Source organism: Hibiscus syriacus, unplaced genomic scaffold (genome assembly GCF_006381635.1).
Source record: "Hibiscus syriacus cultivar Baekdansim isolate YM2019G1 unplaced genomic scaffold, ASM638163v2 tig00110236_pilon, whole genome shotgun sequence".
NCBI classification, from domain to species: Eukaryota; Viridiplantae; Streptophyta; class Magnoliopsida; order Malvales; family Malvaceae; genus Hibiscus; species Hibiscus syriacus.
This window is the reverse complement of record NW_024062640.1, coordinates 1,475,985-1,500,992: the sequence shown is the minus strand read 5'-3', so window position 1 is coordinate 1,500,992 and position 25,008 is coordinate 1,475,985. Positions and strand designations below refer to the sequence as shown.

At 35.6% G+C, this 25,008-nt stretch overlaps 2 protein-coding genes across 2 annotated transcripts; one reads left to right on the top strand and one right to left on the bottom strand.

Annotated features, from left to right (window-relative positions):
* Nucleotides 1-610: 610 nt before the first annotated feature.
* LOC120114622 lies at nucleotides 611-1,677 on the bottom strand. Its single transcript, XM_039135470.1, has 2 exons — nucleotides 1,551-1,677; nucleotides 611-1,488 (listed from the first exon to the last, which is right to left on the bottom strand). The coding sequence occupies exons 1-2, from the start codon at nucleotides 1,675-1,677 to the stop codon at nucleotides 611-613; spliced, it is 1,005 nt and encodes a 334-aa protein (XP_038991401.1).
* A 21,635-nt stretch (nucleotides 1,678-23,312) lies between these two features.
* Nucleotides 23,313-24,050, top strand: LOC120114621. Its single transcript, XM_039135469.1, has one exon. The coding sequence runs from the start codon at nucleotides 23,313-23,315 to the stop codon at nucleotides 24,048-24,050; it is 738 nt and encodes a 245-aa protein (XP_038991400.1).
* The last annotated feature ends 958 nt before the right edge of the window (nucleotides 24,051-25,008 follow it).

Here is a 25,008-nt window from a genome sequence, read left to right as displayed (position 1 = left end):
CTGATCATAGGCTTTCTCAAGGTCAATCTTAATGGCCATCCAAGCTACCTTACCTCATTTTTCCCTCATCGAGTGCACCACTTCCTGAGCGGTAATAATATTGTCCGTGATATGGCGGCCCGGAACAAAGCTAGTTTGACTTTTTGAGATCCATTATGCAAGAACGGCTTCAATCTATTCACAATGGCCTTTTTAATCGTCTTGTTCAGCACTGTACATAGACTAATAGGACAAAACTATGCCATATTCTCTAGTGCATTCACTTTGGGGATAAGGACCACCAATATATTATTTATATCAAGCAGGATAGAGCCACTCGCAAAGCATTCTTGAACCAACCGACAAACACTTGGCCCCACAATATCCCAATTCTTTTGAAGAAAAAAAAAGAAAGTATCATAACCATCAACCCCCGGGGCTTTAGACAGCTGCATCTGAAAGACGACACTTTTTATTTCCTCATCTGTGGCCAAATCGGATAGTGAACTAAATGAGTCACTATTTATATGAGGAAACCGTCCATGAATATTATTGGAACAATATACATTCCCGGAGCTTTTGGAAAACTCCTTATAGTACTCAACAGCCATACTCCGGAGCCATCCTTGATCTAAGCACCAAGATCCATCCGCAAGCCAAAGTGATAAATAGTATTCCTCTGGCGCCGGGACCGAGAACAAGCATGAAAATAGGATGTATTCCGATCGCCTTGCAAAATCCAATTACTACTAGATTTTTTAAACCAAATATTCTCTTCATACTCCATCACTTGCTCCAGTTGCTTCTTGAGCCTATTCTCCAAATCATGGAGCGAGGGGTCATCACGCATAGACAAAACCCGATCAAGACCTCTAAGTCGAGCTATCAAATGTCGCTTATGTTGGCCAATATTCCCAAATTCCTTAGCATTCCAATTACTCAAAATCGGCTGCAAAGACTGAAGATTGATTCGCACATCCAAAGTATTATTCCAAGCCTTTCTTAAAACATCATTGAAAGCAGGATGATCATGCCAAGAAAGAAAGAAGCCAAAGATAAGATTCGGTCGCTGAGTACTTACAGTCTTGGTCTGAAGAATAATAGGCCAGTGATCAGAGCCAAGGCGATCAAGATGAAGAACAAACGAGTCCGGGAAAGCATTCGCCCAGCCCACATTCACTAAGCACCTATCCAGTTGCTGTCTAAGAGATCCTCTCGCCCATGTGAAAGGAAGACCGTTAAATCCAATGTCGACTAAGCTGTTATTAAACACAAAAATCACTGAAGCCTTTACTAACTCTGATACGCCCATTTGCACCCCACTTCGCTCATCCGCGCTGAGGAGTGCGTTAAAGTCACCCCCAAGCACCCACGACCAATCCTCGCCCGGATCAAGCGTAGCTAATTGAGGCCAAAGCTCATTGTGAATCGCAATATGAGGACTTGCATACACAATGGTAATATACGTCGGAGAAATAAGGTATCCGTACAAACTCGGACGTGAAGATACTGATTCAATAAAAAGATAAGATCCACAGTCACTCCAGGTTTCCATAAGAGCCAAATCCCACCACTGAATCCTTGAGCCCCTATGAGGAACGAATTAGGAATGCCCATTCTCTTAACTACATTATCCGTTTTCCGTCCACTTACACGTATTTCCAGCAGGCCAACAACCAACGGTTTAAACTTCGCCATAAACTTCTTAAAATACCGTAAATACAAGGGGCTAGCCACCCCTAGGCTACTCCAAAAAAGACATCTAATCATCATAAAGAATATAAGAAAGAAGGAGGAAACAACAGCTAACCAGACCTCCGGTAAGTCTGATGGCCTTCAATGACAATGTTCTCATCTCCCGGCACGCCCTCCTCCCCACTTGTCTTCGGGCCTTGAATATTATTAAATATTATCGAAGTCGACTGCGTCCATTCTACTAGCAGTGGTTGACTCAAAGGTTTATAGGTTATTTTTAATACCTTAAACCACTACGACACACAGTCGACCGATTAGAATATCATACGGAACCACCTGAGTGACTAACTAAAAATTTCTTTAATTGCTTAATTAAAATGGTTTCTTGAAAATACTCATAACAAATAAATCAACCGTAATATATAAAATAGTTTACATTAGGAGCTCCCAAATTAGATAAATCAAAATATACAAACCATTGTTTAAAATAAGTTACGAATCGAATATAGAAAAGGGGTTTACAAATATACAGGTCCTCTAAAGGAATAATCTCGAGAAGTACTATGCACACAACTCGATATGGATCACTGCTACTCAAAAGCTCCTGGACTGCTCCTCTAACATGCGTAAGAAAACAAATTTCAAACGCTGAGCTAACTAGCCCAGTGTCACACTAATAAATAAGTCATACTAAAAGTGTTCACTAAATGATCAAGTGAATAGGTAAAATATAATAGTGAGTATACTCGTATACTCCACTCTCTACTATATGGTAGACACCATGGTGCGGTTGAGGGTTCTACATTTCGGAGCTCACAGACCCCTCTAATCTACCGAGGATGAGGCCTGGAATATCTACATCGGACACAGCACCCTCGACTAACCCACCCCTCGCGATTGTCGGGCCTTGGCCCTAGTTAGTCGGTTAAAAGTTCCTCGTGCACTGCCTAATGATATTCGGGCTGATTCTATTTCTTGATACTAATATCATTTCTAAAGTAACCTAGGTGTCCTAATCGTTTCCCTAGTATTCAAACAAAGCTAGTTTTATGTCAACTCAATTGATCTCGTTTATAATGTGACTAAGAAAATATTATTTTTGCCACTTGAAGTTTTATTTGAGAGTATTTAGAGACTTTGGGAACCTCATGTGCCTCTTAAAATCTCTTGGTTATAAAAACCCAAACCAATAACTGGTATCGATATTGTCCTTACAATATCGATACCTTCTCTTAAGTATCGATAATTCTCCCAAGGTATCGATACCCCAGTGCTAATTTCCTCTTGAAAGAAAAGGGGAAGTATAGATACCCCTATAGGGAGTATCGATACTCATCCCTTGGTATCGATACCCCTATAGGGAGTATCGATACTCATCCCTTGGTATCGATACTCCATAGAGTCCATATACAAAAAATGTACACTGAAAAAATGGCTTTAATACCAAGTCCCCTGATCTTGATACCGGAACCCTAATATCGATAACCCTTCAATGAGTATCGATACTACCCTCATAAACTCCTTGAATTTTAAGTCTACCTTAAGAACAATATCGGTATTGTTCCTCCAGTACCTATACTAGCCCTCGAAAATTCCCTATTTGGGCACTCAAACTCACCCATATTACCATTTTGATGTTCTCAATCGTTATTAGTGTTTTATGTAATCATAAAGAGACATAAATAAAACTTTAAATCATAGTAAAAGCCTAAAACATGGAATCTACCATGAAAACACTCATTATGCATTAAACTCAACTCTTGTGTTATCTTGCATTTATAATGACCCACAAAAGGTATGAAGGAGTTGTAAATGTATTGCCTTGAATTCTTGGCTTCTAGAAAAACCCTAAAATCACCCAAGGGATAAATTCTCTTTTTCTCTTGCTCTTGTGCTTTCTCTCACTTCATACAATAATCAAAGGAAATAAAAAGAATTACTAGCTTGACTAGGTGGTTGGATTAATGTTAAAAACACTTTCTTTAACTTGAATCTACTAAAAAAGAGCTAGAATCCATATACTCTCTTAAACCTCCCAAAAAACCCATTTTTGGAAACTAAGTGTAAAACTTGAGAAATGGGGATAAATTGAAGCTCTTGGATTGAAGGTTTCGATGCTTACCTTAACTAAGTTCAATTAGGATGAAAAGGAAAATTAGAAAGATAACATGAAAGAAAGAGTGTTTGGTGAGTGTTTAGGGGGGAGTGATTCACGTAAATCTCATAAAAATATGGGGTTTTTAGCATTTGATTTAAGAAATAGTAAATTGCACTTTTGGTCCCTCATCTTTATATTTCATGAAATGCTCACACCCCTCTATAACTCTTGGGCCCAAACTCAAGCCCACTAACACTAAACTTGGTCCAACTATTCTAATAAGTCATTTGGGCTCTAATTATAGGTCTCGGGTTGACCCAAACTATTGACTTAGGATTCGAGGCGTTACAACTATCCCCTCATAATAAGAAATTGCGTCCTCAAAATTTATCTAGATAGAAGAAATGTAGATATTAGAGTTGCATGTCTTCCTTGGTTTCCTAAGTAGCTTTCTTGACCCCGTGATTTCTCCACAACACCTTCACTAAAGGGATTCTCTTGTTCATTAGCTCTTTCACCTCCTCAACTAAAATTCATATTAGTTCATTTTCGTAGGTCATGTCAGGGCTCAACTCGACTTGCTCTAAGGATGGAACATGTGATGGGTCAGAACGATACCTTCGAAGCATGGACACATGAAACACATTATGAATGCGCTCCAACTCTGGGGGTAAGTCTAAACAGTAGGCTACCAGTCCAATTATCTTAAGCACCTCATAAGAACCGATGAAATGTGGGGTCAACTTCCTTTTCGTCCAAATCGAAATACCTTCTTCCACGAAGACACCTTAAGTCAATTTCTTGACCTCTGCCTATCCGATGCCTCCTTCAGTATACACTGAATTATCTTGACCTTCTATTTAGTTTCTCTGATAAAATCTGGTCCCATTATTTTCCCCTCACTAAGCTCAATCCAGCAAATAGGAGTTATACACTTGTGCTCATACAGAGTATCGTAAGGGGCCATTTGGATGCTCGATTGATAATTATTGTTGTATGCGAACTCCATTAAAGGCATGTGATCTTCCCAACTACCTTAAAGATCAATAATGACACACATAAGCATATCCTCGAGAACCTGAATAACGAGCTCGGACTGACCGTCTGTCTGATGATGAAATGTGATGTTAACTTAGGGAATCATGAAAAGCTTTCCAAAACCGAGAGGTGAACCTAGGGAATCTATCTGAAATGATTGAAGTCGAGACACTATGAAATATCACTATCTCGTAGATATAGAACTTCACTAATCTCTCCAAGCTGAATTCCTTCCTAACCGGAAAGAAGTGAGCGGACTTGGTCAATCGATCTACTACCACCCAAACTACGTCATCCTTGTATCTCGTCATCGATAACCTGGTCACGAAATCCATAGTTATTATTTCCCACTTCCACTGCAGTATCTGAATCAGCTAGAGTAACCTCGAGGGAACCTGATGTTCCTCCTTAACCGTTGGCATACCAGATAGGGGTGAGCAAAACTCGACTATACTCGAAAAATCGATTTTTTTTCAATTTTGAGTTATTCAAGTTGAGTTATTCGAGTCAACTCGAACTATAAATTCAGTTTTTAAGTTTGAGTCGAGTTAAAATTTTGAATTTTTGAGCTACTCGAAAAACAAAAAAATTGACTAAGTATATTGACAATTTTGCGATTTAGTCCCTGGTTTCATTATTTCTTCAATTCCTCCTTCATTTTAAGTCCATTTTTTTTACCAAACTTTAATCACATGCTCCTAAAACATTGTAGAATACATATATACTTTCAATTCCTCTTTCTTGATAATAATTTTTATTTTTCAATTTAGTCCTTAAATTTTCCATAATCTCCTTGTTTCTTTAATTCGTCATTTATTTTAAGTCATTTTTTTACCAAATTTGAGTCACATGGTCCTAAACCATAATAGAATACACATGTACTTTCAACTCATCTTTTTTATAACAAAATTTTTATTTTTCAATTTAGCCCTTCAATTTTTCATAATCTCTTTATTTCTTCAATTCGTCATTTATTTTAAGTCAGTTTTATCAAATTTGAGCCACATTCTCCTAAACCATAGTATAATACATGTGTAATTTCAAATCCTCTTTTTGATAAAAAAAAATGTTTTATTTTTCAATTTAGTCCTTTAACTTTTCATAATCTCTTTATTCCTTCAATTTGCCATTTATTTTAAGTTTGTTTTTACCAAATTTAAACTACATGCTCATATACCACAATAAAATATCTATGTAGCTTCAATTGTTATTTTTTACTAAAGATGTACTCTCTTTTTTTATTTAGTCCCTTAACTTTGTATTTTATTGAATTTGGTCTTTTGACTACAATTGTTTGCAAAAAAATTTCTTATCGTTAATTCCTTGACTCATTCATATTCTCATCAATATTTTACCCTCAAAATACTTTCTTTAAAATAAAATATTATGAATATATTTCATAGATTATTGTATTTGTATATAAATGACATATATATATATATATATGGTTAGATAAAGTCAAAAAATATGAACAAATCATTGTCGTAATACTATAAATAATTATAATAAAATTAATATATAAACTCAAATATCTCGACTTGAATAACTCGATAACTCGACTCGAATTTCTTAAAAGCAACCTGACTAAAAAATTTAAAGTTAAGTTCGAGTTGTAAAATACGAATCGTTAACTCGAATAACTCGAATTTTTTTACTCGACTCAATCGAATGCTCACCCCTAATACCAGACATTTCATCACAAACTCGGAAACTTCTCTCTTCATGCCCGACCAAAAATAAAAAGGTCAAAGTTCTTGGTACATCTTGTTGCTAAACAACCCCTAAATAACAATACATCACCATCTCGCAATTCGAACCCTGGGGCCTTACCTCGGTGGACTTGCTCCATGTGAGCCCTTAAACGATTGTCTAAACTTTGCAACTTCTTGACCTCACTCACTAACTCGGGTTCTAATCAGAGCTCGACTATCAATCCCCCACTAGACATGCTCAGACGCGTTAATAAGGCTCTCAAATCTAACATCGACTTCCAACTCAGTGCATCTGCTACAATATTTGCTTTCCCCGAGTCAAAACAATAACGCATACATAGTCTTTTAACAACTCAACCCATTTACATTGCCTCGGATTCAACTCTTTCTGGGAAGCAGATACTTTAAACTCTTATGGTCGGTGAAGATATGACACTTCTCCCCAAATAGATAGTGCCTTCAAATATTAAGTGCGAAGACAATGGTTGTAAGCTCCAAATCGTGGGTGGGGTAATTCCACTAGTAAGGTTTAAGCTGACTTATCCAAGGTCATTTAGCAAAGCATTGTTAAACACGGTGTATTCTTTTTCTACTCAGGTTGGGTTAAAACTGGGGCTTGAGTCAAAAGAGTTTTTAACTTCTCAAAACTACTATGCTGCTACTAACCCCATACAAACGTCACTCCCTTTTAAAGCAACTTAGTCATTGGGGTTGCTATCATCGAAAATCCCTTTATAAATCGATAATAATATCCGGTAAGACCTGAGAAACTACTCACCTTGGTTACGCTCTTTGGTGGCTCCCACTCAAGTACCATGTGAATCTTCTAAGGTTCAACTCGAACACCATCCGCTGCTATAACATGAACCAAAAATAAAACCTCGAATAACCAAAACTCACACTTCCCAAACTTGGTAAAAAGTTATCGATCTCGAAGGGTCTGAAGAACTATGCGAAGATGTCAATCCTGCTCTTCCTCTGATCACAAGTATACCAAAATATCATTAATTAAAACCACCACAAAATAGACCAAGTACGGGTGGAAAACACAGTTTATGAGATCCATGAATGTCGTTAAGGCATTGGTGAGTCCAAACGGGATTACAAAGAATTCATAGTGATAGTATCTTTTCCTAAATGTCGTCTTTGCTATATTTGTTTCCTTAACCTTCAATTGGTGGTACCCAAATCTCATATCTATCTTGGAGAAAACACACACTCCTTTAAGCTGGTCGAACAAGTCATCGATTCTAGGAAGGGGATAATAGTCATTGACTGTCAACTTGTTTAAATGACGATAATCGATGCACAACCTCATCGACCCATTTTTCTTCTTAACGAATAGAACCGACGCTCCCCAATGATAAATACTTGGTCGGATGAACCTTTTCTCTAGCAACTCTTGAATTTACGATTTCAACTCTTTTAGTTCCGCCGGTGCAATGAGGTAGGGAGCAATGGATACTGGAACGGACCCTGGAATTACTTCTATACCAAACTCTAACTCTTGGTGCGGCAGTAATCGTAGCAACTCTTCTCAAAATACATCTCAAAAGTCTCTAACGATTCGGATATCCTTTAACCTCATAATTGAAACTCTGGTGTCAACTATATGATCCAAGAAGGCTTCACAACCCTAATCTAACATACTTTACGCCTTAAGGGACAATACAACCCCTGTACACTTGGGCTTTTTGCTAAACATCACGATCTTAGTTTTATCCTCTTACCTGAGTTTAAGTCATCGAAACTTACACCTTAAGTTCACATCATGCTACGACAACTAGTTCATACCTAAAATCAAATCAAACTCTCAGAATGACAGCTTCATAAGATTGGTTGGGAAGGTCTCACCTTGAATCTCGACTGGGCATCTGCGATGTACCTTATCCACTAGAACGTCTAATCATAAAGGGTTGGACACTCAAACTCCTATATCTAGAATCTCAACTGGAATAGTTCTCTCTTGAACTAGGTCATAACAAATATGTAACATCCCAAAATCGGGTTGGTTTCAGGTCGATTTCTGGATTTTCGATAAAAATAAAGAAAGAAAATATTAAAATTATAGTTTTGCTTAATAAATGTTTTGGAAAGGTTTTAAGTGGTTTTATATATTTGATTTTAATTTTGTAAGTTAAATTAATTTATTTGGTGACTAGATTGAAAGAATTAGAAATTTGTAATTTTAGTGACCATTTTGTAAATTATCACAATGTCCAAAGTCTATGAAACCGTTTTACCAATGCTTATGTCTAGAGTTTTCCCTCCTAAACTTAAAGTATTTTAACTTCTTCTTTTTACCACAATTCCATCTAGATTCATTTTAATCAAAATTACATTTTCTGAATTACTTATTTTCATTCTTGTGTTCTTCATTTTCTCTCACTTTCACAATTTGGTAACCTCTCTTAGCTTCCTCTATTTTCTCTCATTTTCTCTCAACCTAGCTGGTCAATTCCTTTTCTTTTCTCTTCTTGATTTCTAAATTTACTCTTCTTAATCTTGATTTTAATTCTCAAGTTTCTCTTCTCTTCTTGTTTTTAAAGTTGATTATAATGGAGTTCCATTGATGATCTCAATTTCAATTTCCAATAAGGTAAGGATCTTTTTTGGCTTTCTTTCAAGCTTAGAGGGAAGTGACTAAGTGTTAATGATTCTATTGAATTGTTGATTTAATTAAATGAATTTCTAAGATTTTAATTTATTTTCGAAGCTAATTAATGTATTGATTTATTGAATTGGTTTTAAGGTTTTCTTAATAAAATTGAGTTTTTTTGGAGTGATTATAATCATATTAAATCAGTTTTTCTATTGCAAATGATTTGGATATTGGTTTCTTGAAAACAATGTTGATTTTTAGTATTTTTGGGAATCCAAGAATTTAGGTTTGTAGATGTTAATTTCTGTGATTTTAGTTGGATTAGATGTTGATTTTAGTTGTTTATTATCATCTCTTATAAAGGATAATTGATGCAAATCAGATCGGAGCTGTCAGAGAGTCATTTCGATATGATTTTTGGTAATTTTGATGTTTTCTCTCTGTTTTAGAAATAGAGAATTCAGCTTTATTTTAGAATAGATTGTAATTTGTTATTTTACTTTTCAAGGTCCTTATATTGTTAGTTGTTGGTGAGATTTTGTGCTTGGTGTTTGGTGAGCATTTGGTTAACGTTTATTAGCGTTTTTTATTTTCGGACAGCAAGGTGAGTGGCTCTCAATCTTAGAAATGAATATGATTCAAGGTTGAGGTTTGTTTACTTAATGCATTTGATTAATTTTGATATGTTATGTGATTTGGATAATTATGTCGATGATGATTTTAGTTATGCTGATTTGTATGTGATAACACGTATATCAAAATATGAATATGAGATAGGAGTTAAGTCGAATTATATACGATGCCTCATATATCAAAATTGGGAAATGTGAATTTGAATGTCTTGTGTTGTGTTACAAATGATGCATAGGATTTTGAAAGCGATTTCAAAAAATTTATATATATTATGAATATATGAGTTGATCATGATCGCCAATTTTAATGTGTGTTTAAAGAGAAGTGTATAATGTGAATATGTGATTGGCCATATATGTGGGTGATCATGAAAACTATCCGTAATTGTGTTTCAAAATTTATTTGAACCAATATGTGAAAAATATGCATCATTGACAATCGCTCTTGGTGAATCGGATTAATTGCCTATTTGTTCTTAATGGGATCTTTGGATATGAAAGGTATGCCTAGGAAATAGTACTCTATGTGTTTTGTATAAGTGTGTGTGATTCAGGATTATATGGGGTTTGTTGGTATGTTGAGCTTTACTCTAAGAAGATATGGGGTTTTGTTAGGTGTAGAGGTTTGCTCTGTAAATCGTGGTTTTGGACCTATGTGAGTCAATAAACAAAATGAGAGTTTTATGGAGTCTGTTTATTCAATGAGTGAGTTTTGTTTTGAACAAATACCATTAATCTTAAAATGAAAGTATGTGTGTTATGTGTGTGCTTTGCCAAGTAAGGTAATTGTGCATGAGTGCTTGTAAATGCCATGATTTAAATAATTATGCAACATTGGTAAATTCTGGAAATTATGTGCAATTAGAATATGTTTATCATTTAAGCATGTCATGATGTTACTTGTGCGATGAGGTAAGGGCATATTAAACAAGAGCATATAAAGCCATGCTTTGTCTTGACTATGTGCATTGTCTTTGAATTATTGTCATTCACTAAGCTTTATTAGCTCACACTCGTTGTTAACACTTTTCAAAATAATGGAATCGAGCGGAGGCGAGAGGCTTGATATCAGGAGTGATCAAGCAAGGCAAAGGTTCAATGAAGTGTATGTGTTTTCAGAAAGTTAAGTGTGGCAATGTGGGTGACGTTTGGGACTTAGGCATATATGTGGTATTGATGACTTTTGATGTATGGACTAGACTTTAACACTTGATTTAGACTTGAAATTGATGATATAATGTGTTGATTTGAGAATGTTATGGAAGAACTTGTTTAACTAAAGCATGTGAATACTCAAATGTTGATTTAGGCCTTAAAGAAGTGTTTGGAGTGCGTAAGCAAGCGTAACATAGTAAACTAAACATATTAGATTCTTAGGTTGCATAAAACGACCTTAAATGCCAAAATTGATTAGGTGACTTATGCTTGAAATGAATTTTTACGCAATTATTGACTTTTAGTGTCAAATCCTTGATTAATGTATTGACTTGTGTTATAAAGAATGTTATACTTTTGTTTTGACATGTATGAAGTGGTTGAATAGTATCCAAGCATGTTCCTAGTCCATGATTACTTTTATGTGGGTGATTAGTTGATCAAATATGCATGTTCTTGATAAATCTGCATTTTTTTAGAAAAAGGATAGATCCCTTAGAAGAAATGACCGATCCCAAAGTTTTTGTTTTGAAAAGAATCGATCCCTTTTCAAAAGGATCGATCCCCTAGAAAAAAGATGGATCTCTTTCAAGAAAGGATAAATCCCTTCGTTGTTTTTCTCGATGAAAAAAGGTGAAATTGTATTCATTAAAGGTCTGAAGTATTCTTAAATTCTAATTTGACCCCTGAATAATTATGTGAGTTCAATTTAACCCAGAAATTGATTTGTTTAATTACTTAAACTCTTAAAATGGAAATTTGATGATATTTGAGTGATCGCTTCTTAAACACGCTTAATTACATAATGGAACCCTCGATTTTATATTACTGGTTAGGAGATAAGTTTTGCATATTTACGTTTAGGTCCATAATTTTTATGATCAATTGAGTGATTGTCTGATGTCCGATTGGTATGAAATTTTGCGTCCTGCTTCTTTATGACAATTTTTAACATGTGGTAACCTTAATTGGGTGATTTGATTTGTTGATTTATTATATGAAATGACTAAAATATCCCTAAATGCTTAAATGTAATGTTTGCATGTTTAATTGAGATTCAATTGCATGTTAGTTACATTGAACACTGTGTGTGAAGAATAGTAAGAGATTTTAATTTGTCTGTTTTTGCAAAATATGCATAATATGGATCTTGATCCGTCCAACAGGTTAGAACCTAATGTACGCTAAGGTATCCATCTTGGACTCTTGGACCGGGTATGGGGTGTTACAAGATATAGGAATGGGTAGATCCTGGGTCGACTAGTGTGTTAACTGTAAGAGAAAATAATGTAAAACTACTAGAAATCACGTCGGTTGTATCGCAATCCTCTTGAGCTCGAACTTCGTATTGACGAGAGATGACTCTAGGCTCAGCACAAGCCCCAGATTGAGCTACACCTATACCGACATGACCGTATGTGGAACCCCTACCTCTTTGAGGTCCTCTACCCCTATGACCTGACAGATCTAACCTCTAGGTCAATGTTGGGGTCATATCCTATGCCTCCGACAATTTATGATGAAGTGGTCTAGGGAACCACAGAGATAACAACCACTGGACCCCTATTGGCAATCTCTTAGGAGCCTCCTATCACAGGTGCAACTAGGATGAGAAGATTCTCTTGACAACCCTCATTACTCGACACTGATATGGTAACCAATGGTCTCATGCGTTGCTCCGATCTACAACCTCATCTACCTGCACTCTAGAATAGCCTACTAGACTAACTAGATAGGGCCCTCCAACACCTCTAAGAATCCCTCGCCCTATTAAACGCTGGCTGGAATGGTCCATGAGACTCAATTACTCCTCTACCTTGGTATGAAGTAGTACCCAATTCTACAACTTTTCTTCCCTGAATTCTTTTTACGATCTTCACCTAGTGAACTAACTCAGTAAAACCCCCCGAAGAATCGGCAACCATATGGTCATAATATCTAAACGGAGTCCCTGCTTGAACCTCCTACAATGATGGTACTCAGGAGACACTAACTCTAGATAGTACCGGCTCAAACAGAGAAATTCTACCTCATACTCGAACACTAATCGATCTCTCTGAGTCAACTAAGTAAACTAGTCCTCAACACATCCATATGAGCCTCTCCTATGTACTTTTGACAGAACCCTTCCAAGAATCGATCCTAGGTAGGTCGCTCAGGCTCCAATTACATCTCGATCGTCTCCCACTAATCGATAAAGTCAACCTTTAGTAGGGAGGTGACACATTTTAGCATACCCTCATGGGTGAGGTGTAGTTGATTAAGGGTCCTAAGGGTCTCTTTTAGCCACTGATCAGCTGATACAAGGTCAACATCTCCTGTACCAAAGAAGTATGTCATCTGGTACCTCCTAGCCTCTCAACTGGGACTCGTACATATCTACGACGGGATAGGCTAGCAGAACTGGCTAGGTAGGTGGGTAGCAGATGTCCTGGTTAAGGCTCTAGCTATGCGCCTCAAGGTCACAGTCAGATCTCTAAAACATATCACCTTCTCGACCCCGCGTCCCTAGACTTCTTAAACTCTATTTCGGGATGAAATCATTGACTCAATCGCCCGCGATGGAAGCCCTACTCATCTGACTATAGTATATGCTTTCATCCATATCTAAACTTTGAAATTAAAACAATAACGAGGAATCATTATCGTTATTCCAGACACATAAATATTTTTAACATCCCTAGAGGCATGTATACTCATAAATATTACTGACTCGAACCCAAAGGTCCAAGGAATATCTAAATATAACGTTCTAATACCACTAAATGTAACACCCGAAACCAGAATGACACACAGTCGATCGATTAGAATGCCACACGGAACCACCTGAGTGGCTAACAAAAAATTTTCTTTAATTGCTTAATTAAAATGGTTTCTTGAAAATACTCATAATAAATAAATCGACCACAATTATATAAATTTTTTCATTAGGAGATCTCAAATTAGATAAATCAAAATATACAAACCATTTTTTAAAATAAATTATGACTCAAATATAAAAAAGGGGTCTATAAATATACATGCCTTATAAAGGAATAACATCGAGACGTACTCTACACACACCTCGATCTAGATCATTGCTGCTCAAAAAGCTCATTGATTGTTCCTCTAACATGCGTAAGGAAACAAATTCCAAACACTGAGTTAACTAGCCCAGTGCCACACTAACAACTAAGTCATACTAAAAGTGTTCACTAAATGCTCAAGTTAACTGGTAAATTGCAATAGTGAGTGTACCAGTATACAACACTCTCTACTCTATGCTAGACACCATGGTACGACTGAGGGTTCTTCATCTCAAAGCTCACACACCCCTCTAGTCTACCAAGGATGAGGCCCATAATCTCTTCATAAGACACAATACCCACGACTAAGCCACCCCTCGCGATTGTCGGGCCTCATCCTTAGTTAGTCGGTTAAAAGTGCCTCACGCACTACCTAAGGATATCTCGACTGATTCTATTGCTTGATACTAGTATCATTTTTAAAATAACCTGGGTGTCCTCATCGTTTCTCAAGTATTCAAAAAAGGCAAGTTTTATGTAACCTTAATTGATCTCATTTCTAATGTGATTAAGAAAATATTATTGTTACTACTTAAAGTCTTATTTGAGAGTATTTAGAGCCTTTGGGAACCTCATTTATCTCTTAAAATCGCTTAGTTATAAAAACCCAAAACAATAACTTGGTATCGATACTGGCCTATAGTATCTATACAATCTCTTAAGTATTGATACTCCTCCCAAGGTATCGATACCCCAGTGTTAATTTCCTCTTGAAAGAAAAAGGGAAGTATCGATACCCCTATAGGGAGTATCGATACTCAGCCCTTGGTATCGATACTCCATAGAGTACCGATACTATAAATTTACGTTGGAAAACTGGTTTCGATACCAAGCCCCCTGGTCTCGATACCGGAACCCTATTATCGATATCCCTTCAAGGAGTATCGATATTTCCCTCATAAACTTCTTGAATTTTAAGTATGCCTTAAGAACAGTATTGATATTGTTCCTCCAGTACCAATACTTGCCCTAAAAAATACCCTATTTGGGCACTCAAACTCACCCATATTACCATTTTGAGGTTTTCAATCATTATTAGTGTTTTATGTAATCATAAAGGGTCATAAATAAAACTTTAAAACATAGTAAAAACCTAAAACATGTAATCTACCATGAAAATGCTCATTATGCATTAAGCTCAAATCTTGAGCTATCTTGCATTTCTAATAACCCACAAAAGGTATGAAGAAGTTGTAAATGTGTTGCATTGAATTCTTGGCTGCTAGGAAAACCCTAAAATCACCCAAAGAATAACTTCTCTTTTTCTCTTGCCCTTGAGCTTCCTCACACTTCTTTCACTAATGAAAGGTAAGAAAAGGAATTACTAGCTTGACTAGGTGGTTGGATTAAAGTTAAAAACACTTTCTATAACTTGAATCTACCAAAACCGAGCTAGAATCCATATATTCTCTTAAACTTCTCAAAACCCCATTTTTTGAAACTAAGTGTAAAACTTGAGAAATGAGGCTTAAATTGAAGCTTTTGATTGAAGGTCTCCGTGCTCACTTAAAATCTTCGCTTGAGAGAGGAAGGAGAAGAGAAGAAAGATGAGATGAAAGGAAGAGAGTTTGGTGAGTGTTTAGGGGGAAGTCGTTCACGTAAATCTCATAAAAATATGTGGTTTTAAACCTTTGATTTAAGAAATGAGTAAATTGCACTTTTGGTTCCTCCTCTTTTTATTTCATGAAATGCTCATCACCCCATTATAACTTTTGGGCTCAAACTCAAGCCCACTAACACTAAACTTGGTCCAACTATTCTAATAAGTCCTTTGAGCTCAAATTATGGGTCTCGGGTTGACCTGAACTACTAACATGGTATTCAGGGCGTTACATCATTTGTTTTCTAACATGAAGACTTTTAGTATTAGGATTATTTGCTCCCTTCTGAATTCCCAGCAGCACGGAATCACTTTTACTCTGACCAGCCGACTTTTTATTTATCCTATCTTCAGTGATGGACGCTGCCCTATGGTTATCATCGCGAATGATTGGTTTCACCACACTGATTTTTTAGTTTCGTCCCACTAAATTGGTGATGTTTGCAAGAGTCATGGGAGTAGCTTTCTCCATCGGCAAATGTTGCGTAACCCCCATATTCCTGCTGCTCTCTCCCTGTTTTGTCACTTTTGTACTCCCACTCTCCACCCGAAAATGTTTCTGGACCACACTCCCATAAGATATCGCCTTATTGCCCATATCCTGTTTATTCGTAGGTATGTTCCTCAACTCATTGCTAACGTGTTGACTACTAATTGGGAGGTTAACCTAATTATTAGCCCCTGAAACCTCCTCAACCTCCTCCTAGTTTAAAGCATTAAATCTATTACCTTTATTTTGAGCATGCTCGTTGGTCTCACTCAGGCCGATAGTGCTCGGTTTCCGTGGCCTTCTCCTCCTTGCAAGAGCTACCATCCATGACCCAAAAGGATCCTCCTTGGTTCTGGTTCCAGTAGTTTGCTGATTCCCTCGATCCGTAGACTCCGTCACTGTATTTGGTGCAGTAGCTGCCCAAAACTCACACACCTCCTACGAATGGCCATATGTCCCACAACAACAAAAAAATTCTCCAAACCTCCATACTCGATCCTTTGCACAAATCCGTCTATGTCTATACACGGCAAGAGCGGTTTATTTAGATCAACCGCGACAGTCAACCTTGCAAACTTACCTCTTTCCCCCACCATGGTATTGTAATCCACCTGTATAACTTTTCCAATCTCAGAAGCTATCAAGCGAAAAAGAGACTTACAATAATAACGATATGGTAATCATAGAAGTCTAATCCAGATAAGTGAAGGATGGTTGTCCGTAGTGCTAAACATTCTGCTCCGTGGCTGAACTGTGAGGTAACTCCCAAAAAGCTCCCACGGACCTTCAGTTAACGCCTTCTTGTAATCATGATTATTCTCAAGTTAAACTATGAAATAATCATTATCTAAGTCAATCAGTTGAAAATTACCTTGCGGGTGCTATAGCTCTTTAATTTTATTCCAAAGGGCCTTATAACCAATGGATCGCCCAAGAATCCGAACAATAATCTTCCTTCGCATACTGTAATCAATTGCCTCGTGCACCCTTTCAGAGAATCTGACTGTGGGATAGGGTCCACTACGGTTCACCCCTACGTCACCTTCGATGATGTTCACATCGTATTCTGCAGAGTTTGGTGAAGTATAACTCTCCCCCGATTGTCCCCCCATCAACTCAGCCGTAAAAGACAAAGGGTGAATGTCCTTTTACGCCATAGAATTCTCCCCAAATACATTCTCTTCTTTCTCAGTCATGTGCACACCCCCCTACATATGCTGAATCCACCATCGATGAGACATCTTGATCCAAAACCGAAGTATCACCATTCTTAACTTTCTTATTTGCTCTGACACTCTCTGAGAAAGATGATACTTAACCTGATCAAGATCCGTTTGAAGGCTGATCATCGGTAGAGCCGGCGTTGGCGTATCACTCATACAATGAAACCTTAGCAAAACATAAACCTATTTTCAGGAAAAAGAAGACCTGACTTTCCACTGGCTTTTTTAATCTTTCGCTCTAATGAGAAATGAGGGGTTTTCTGTTTTCCCCGATATTTTTCAAATATAAGTTTTTATACTAAGTTAAACTTTTTCTCATTTATCTTTTTTTTTACTAATTGGTGGCCGCATTAATTTTAATATTGATTTTTGATTGTTGGTATTCTTTATTATCATTTTTTTCTCTTATATCTCATCTTTATTTTCTTTTATTTTTAAATTTTCAATAAGTCTACCGATATGACACATTTTCACATGCCTTTATGGCACATTTTCTTTTGTCTTATGGAATGTTTTTCGATCGTTTGATCTTTTTCATTTATCTTTTTTAAGGGTTGATTTGACATCACTACGACTAATCAAGATTATGTTTATTTGATATCTTGTTGATCTTTCTTACTTTGGACCCTCAAATTGGATATGGATACTTGATTTCCATTTTCGGATAGCTTTTCACGTCACTCAAGTCTGATTTACGGTTTACAGTGGTGTTTTAATAGCTTGATCCCGTTTTTATGGTTCATTTATCGATGCAATCAGATCTGTTTGTATCTATCTTTGTTCGAGTTTCTTGGTTAGGTTTTTAATCTTTTCTTATATGGTTCTTATGTGATCTTAAGTTACTAGTTTTTATTTCAATGATTATAGGAAATTATCCTAATTATATTCTTAATTTACGATTATTATTGTAAATCTTCATTGTAATTAGAGATATTTCCTATTTTGAATAAAATTAGTAGCTTCTATAAAAAAAATGTTTGTTATACTACGTCGATACAATATCAATATTTAGAGATGGATTTAAATTCTTATATATTTTAGATATTTTTTTATCGATAATAAGTTTTTGCTCCCCTAAAATTTTATAAGTTCACATCCACTTAAAATTTTATAACTTTGTATCCTTAACATAAAATCTTTCGTCTGTCTCTTTCTATATTAATATTAAAAATTATAATTAATATTATAAACATAATGAAAAATTATAACATAACAATATTATAAACAAAAATCATGTATTTGATTATAATATAAGTTTTAAATTTTTGGTATTCTTATTTTAAAGGAATATTAGTGATAAATTTATTATTATTAATTAATTTTGAAGGGTTCTAATCTAGATTTATTGAATCGAGGTATTTTCGGTGAAATTGTCACTAGATTTGCATTCAAAAGGTAAAAAATGAGTGAATTTGGAGTTTTAGGGTCCAACTATCAATGACATCAACGTTTGGTGCTAATTGATGAAGACAATTGTGAGTGGCGATCGATGAAGACAATTGTGAGTGGCGATCGATGGAAAGAACTTAGGGGCCAAATTGATATGTTATATAATGTTTAGGGTCAAAATAATATTTTTTATAAAATTTAGGATCAAATTAATATTTTATCTAAAGTTCATGAGTCAAATTAAAAATTCATCACTTTTAACTAACATGTCATGCCATTAATTTAACAAGAGTTAATGATTCAGTGACTAAAATATAATAATTGATAATGTAAATGATTAAAATTTAATAAATCGATAACGTAACACAATTTTAACATTTTAAATTTATTAGTGAGCTAAAATACATAAATATGAAAGGAAATTAATCAATCCAGTAATTAACCCTTTACATTATTATTTTAATTCTTTTATATATAGGGGTCATTTGGTTCAAGGAATAGAATGTAAGATTACATTAGGAATAAGATTACGGGAATGTTGTATTACCTTATGAATGTTATATTACCTTATTTGGTTTATTTGATAGGAATGTAAGATTACAATGTTTGGTTGAAGGAATATATGATTACTTGGAAGCACATTTCACTAAATTATCCCTATGATATATGTTTTTAACAAGTTAAACTTTAATATTATATCTTAAATATTTGAATGAAAATTCATAAAAATATTTTAATTGTAACATTATCTAACTTTTGAGAAAAAAATACATTTAATATATAATTAATATAATTGGTATATCAAAATTATATTTTTAAATAATTTTCATAAGTATCATATTTATTTCTATAAAATATAATATAATATAAAAATAATGGCGTGATCTCATGTGGACATGCATATTATTTTACAATGTATAATATTAATTTTGAACTACTTAAAGTTATACATTATTTTAAATAATACCATTTTTTACAACAATATCATCTTTTTCCCCTTATAAAATTATAAATGATTAATATATTAAATATAAAATAATTTTAACCGCTCACATTTATTATTATTTTGCTAAATTAAACTCTTTTATATAGTAATATTATTATGTTTATAATTTTGAATAAAACACAAAGAATAGGAATTGAGAATGACCCATATAAAAAGAATTTATTATTCTAGAGATATTCTTATCTAAAGTGACAAGAATTATGTAAAACCTAAAAAGTTGGAGATAATGACATTCCTATCATTTTAACCCAAAAAAATCCTATTATTGATAGTAAATTATTACTTGATAATGATCTTTTCTTTGAAGCAAAACTCCTACTGCCATATGCTAATGAAAGAAAAAAAAAGGACTAACGGCAAATAGAGAAAAAGAAAACAAGCGTTAGGGTTTTCAACTTTATCTTATATTCAAATACTTTTATATTTGGTCGAGCTCATTAGTAAAAGAAAATAGTATATTCCCTAATAATTTTAAATAGGAGCAATTACATCTATAAATTGTACGTGTTGAAATAAAATCTAGAAGCGTTGCATCACTAGCAAGGATGATTCATTTATTCAAATCACCACTGCATAACAATGAAACTTTCTTTCCAAATAAACACAAAAATTGGATTTTCAGACACAGATAGCAACTGCCTACACTCTCATCACCCATGCCAAACCTGATCGATTAAGACTGCCTATTTCTAAAACCCTGCATTTCTGCTACATTTAAACAATACCCAAATCTCATTTAGACTAACCAAACTGCAATATCTTTCTTTATTCTTCCTTCATTTTCCTCCTGACTTGTGAGGGTGTCCACGCGACTTATACTAAACTGTTCTCCTCACAAGAGAAATCTTAGTTGCATCGCCGCCGAGTTCTTCAAAGAGTACCAACAAGTTCTTTCTTAGGCACTTAGCCATGCTTTTTAACAAATCAAAATTCCTAAAATAAGTTCCAAGTATTGAGAATCTCATACCTGAGAAAGGATAATAGGGCCACCTTGTGATGCAAAAAGTTTTTCATTCTTCATCATTTGGACAATTTTCTGAGTAAATCCTTGCATTGCCCTCTGCAGGGAAAAAAACGGAAAGAAAAGAACTTAGAATTTACATAACAGCCTTTTAACTTTATGACTTATCTTCTTCCTTTTCATCTTCTTCAAGGTGAAACAGGCAGAGTAGAGTGAAGAAAAGAAAACACCTTGAAAACCCAGAATTAGAATACGTACTTGGATAATTTATGTGAGCAATCATGCAGAGTCCTATGCACTTTCAGCCATTAAATTAGAATACTGGAGAAGAAAATGGTACTACAACTAACGAGAAACACTAAACATCAGAGAAATAAAGAGGTAGCTTTAATGGAGAAGTAAAAAATAAAAAGGGATCAAAATCAAAATATGATTACACTTTGCCACAACAAAGAAGAAAGAGAAGGACAAAGGAAATTGGGGGGCACTGTACGAGTGAGTAGTGGGATATTTAATTGCATTGCCCTAAGTTTATATAATTATGTTTTTATCATGGAATTTGAATTTTTAGAATTTGGCCTTTCGATATCTTAGCATTACTGCTAATAAATAAGACAAAGAACATTGCAAAGGTTTTTTTTTTTATTTAGTGTGGCCAAGGGCAAAGTGAAGCCTCTTGGAAAACCTATCATTAAAAGCATATTCAAGGCAGCCGACATCGATATGATTGGGAAAATTCCCTCGTTCCCGCAAGAAAATCTTATCGAAAAACAAAACCTATATGGAACCTTTGGAGGAAGACTGCCGGAGGAGAAGACGGAGACCAATTTAACACCAGCTTTAGAAAGAACCGAATATCAGGCGAATCTGAAATAACAAAGAAATCCAAAGAAAATCAAGAACACAAAGGATGGAAATATCAACGATAGTGTTACAGAAACAGAAGAGATGGATGCCGATAATCTATCAGAGAGAGACATGGCCGAAGCATCTAGCATGAATGAAGTAGAAGAAATTGAAAGCGCAATACAAAAAGAAACAGGAGATAAACTAGAAACATAAATAAGAGGGAAGGCAACTTACGCAAGCATGGTAGCCAACACATCTAGGGCAAGGAAAACGCTAAATACAGGCTGTGGTATTAATGATGATGAAATTGTGGTATTTGATGAGGACTACGTTATCGACAAATCGGGTGCCTTCCCAACAATCAAATTCTCGGAAAAAGTTCATGATCAAATTGATAAAAACATGAGGAATGTCATCATCGTTCGGCTGTTAGGACGGATGATAGGATACAAAGCCCTGCTAAATTGGATCCAAGCCCTATGGAAACCAATTGGAGAAATACAACTAATCGACCTAGAAAACAACTATTTCTTAGTCAAATTTGCAGATGAAGATGACTATACAAAGGTATTAACAGAAGGGCCATGGACAATATATGGAAGCTATTTGACAGTCCAACCGTGGAGTAGATCATTCTCAACTTCTGAAAAACATCCATCACAAGTGATAGTATGGATCAGGTTGCCAGGACTACCTTATAGATACTACACAAAAGCACTTTTTCGACTAATTGCTTCAGTAGTCGGATAAGTAATTAAAGTTGATTATAACACTCAGGCGGGGGAAAGAGGTAAGTTTACAAGAATCACGGTTTTAGTAGATCTAAACCAACCACTAATTCCTTGTATTGGAAAAGATGGATTCACACAAAAACTAGAGTACGAAGGATTACAACAGATTTGCTTCCATTGTGGGGTTTATGGGCACACAAGAGAGCAATGTGCAGCATATCAAGTACATATAAAATCTAAACGTGAGGAAGAACTTAACGAAAGGAACAAAAACAACCATAACCTTGCAACAACATCAGAAGAAACAATGTTTGGACCATGGATGGTGGTGGAAAATCATCGAAGAAAAACAACGACGATACAAAAGACTGAGAAAGATAAGGCGAAACAAAAGTCTGAAATAGGGGGCTCTCGTTTCACTATTTTGAGCGAAGAAGAGAATGGTCACATGGCTGAAATAGAAATAAGGACAGATGATAAAAAATATAATGAGAACAGAACCAGACTAGTAAATGGAGAAACAACAAAAAGAAACCTACCAGATCATCAAACAAGGGGAATAAATCGCAACATGAACAACATGGTACCAAAACCAGCAAAGAAAATGCACGAATCGGACAGCATAAAAAACGCAATAGAAGTAATTCCAATGATAGAAGGACAGAACATGGAAGCAGTGGAACATATAACCACAGCAGGGAACGGAAACCACATAGCCATAACCATAAAAGAACCAAGCATGGGAAAAAAATGCATGGGACTAAATTCCCAAAAGGGGGAGAAGAAGCTGGAAGGATGAGAAAAGAAAACAATGTGAAAGGATTAAAAGTAAAAAAACAAACAACTTTTCGCCCTGCAAATCATAACCTGATCAAAGAATGGGTACAGACGGTATCTAATAAGCTATCCATAGCCTCGAATGATGAACATGTCAACATTGAACCACAAACACTAGTTAATGTGCCAATACGCAAAAACATGGTGATAAAGGATCAACAGATAAAGAACAGCGAAGTGAAGGGAGACACAGAGAAGTCCCGGTTAATTGCCAGACAACAAGGATCTGAAACCTCACAAATTCAACTAAATGACTAGTTTCATGTTTTGGAACTGCCAAGGAGCTGCAAGCCCGACCTTCAAAAGAATATTTAATCTCTTTGTTAGAGAACACAGACCAAATATGGTTGCATTATTCGAAACAAGAACGAGTGGAACAAAAGCAGACAGAATAATCAATAAACTAGGATTCACACAGTCACTTCGAGTAGAAGCACATGGATTTGGAGGTGGAATTTGGCTACTTTGGGAAGAAACAATGGAAATTGAGATTACCCATTTATCAAATCAATTCATTAATGGTATATTTCGGCCTAAGGAAGTGAATACATGGGCACAATTCACAGCAATTTATGCAAACCCAAACGGGTCTAAAAGGAAACATCAATGGAGCCAACTAGAGGCACTAGCACCAAACGATAATACACCTTGGATCCTGGGGGGAGATCTCAACGTGATATTAGATGTAGATGAAAGAAGAGGAGGTGCGACGACACATACAAATGGAAGCCGATTATTCGCCAATTTCATGCATTCTACTGGATTATTAGATTTAGGATTCCATGGTTCACCATTTACATGGAATCGTGGGAACCTACAACAAAGACTAGATCGTTGCCTCGGAAACACAAAGTGGATTTCATCATTTCCAAACTCACAGGTACTGCATCTAGATCGAATTGGTTCAGATCATCGACCCCTTCTCCTAAGGCTGACAACAGACAAACAAGATCATAAAAATCGACCATTCCGCTTCATAGCAGCATGATAGGAACACCATGAGTTTAAAGACTTTATCAAATCCATATGGAAAGAAAACGGGGAACTAAACGAAAATATTAGCACATTCAAAACTGAAGTGGAAAAATGGAACTCAGACGTCTTTGGTCATATAGGAAAAAGGAAAAAAATCTTATTGGTACGACTGAGAGGAATAGACAAAGCTCTACAACGAACACACTCAGAATTTCTGGTAGAGTTGGATAAATAATTACGGACAGAACTTGACACTGTACTAGACCAGGAGGAGAGTCTGTGGAGACAAAAAGCACGGACAAAATGGATACTAGAAGGGGATCGAAACACTGAATTCTATCATGCCTCAACAATAACAAGAAGAAGAGAAAACAAAATCGAAACCTTAAAACGCGAAGATGGCAGTTGGAGTACTGATCAAAAAGAACTTAGAGAAATGGCAAACCAATTTTATACCAAACTATTCTCAAGCAATGAGGATCCTAAATACAATTATGAAATAAGAGGCAAGTTCAAAAAAATAGAAGAGCATGAAAAAGAAAGCCTTACACGAGAAGTAACCAATGAGGAAATCAAAGAAGCTATTTTTGGAATGGGACCACTTAAGGCACCTAGAATAGATGGAATCCATGCGTTATTTTATCAGAAAAATTGGAGCTTAGTTGGGAATTCAGTTTGCATGATGATCCGGAAAATATTCACAGAATGAATAATGCCAGAACAACTCAATCAGATAATACTGATACTTTTACCAAAAGTAGCTAAACCAGAAAAAATGCACCAGTTCCGACCGATCAGCCTTTGTTGAGTGCTATATAAAACAGTCACAAAAATCATAGTTAATCGTCTGAAGCCCCTGTTACCAGAATGGATATCAGATAACCAAACCAGTTTTGTTCCGGGTAGAAGCATCATTGATAATATCATAATAACCCAAGAGGTAATACATTCTATGAGAAGGAAATCTGGGA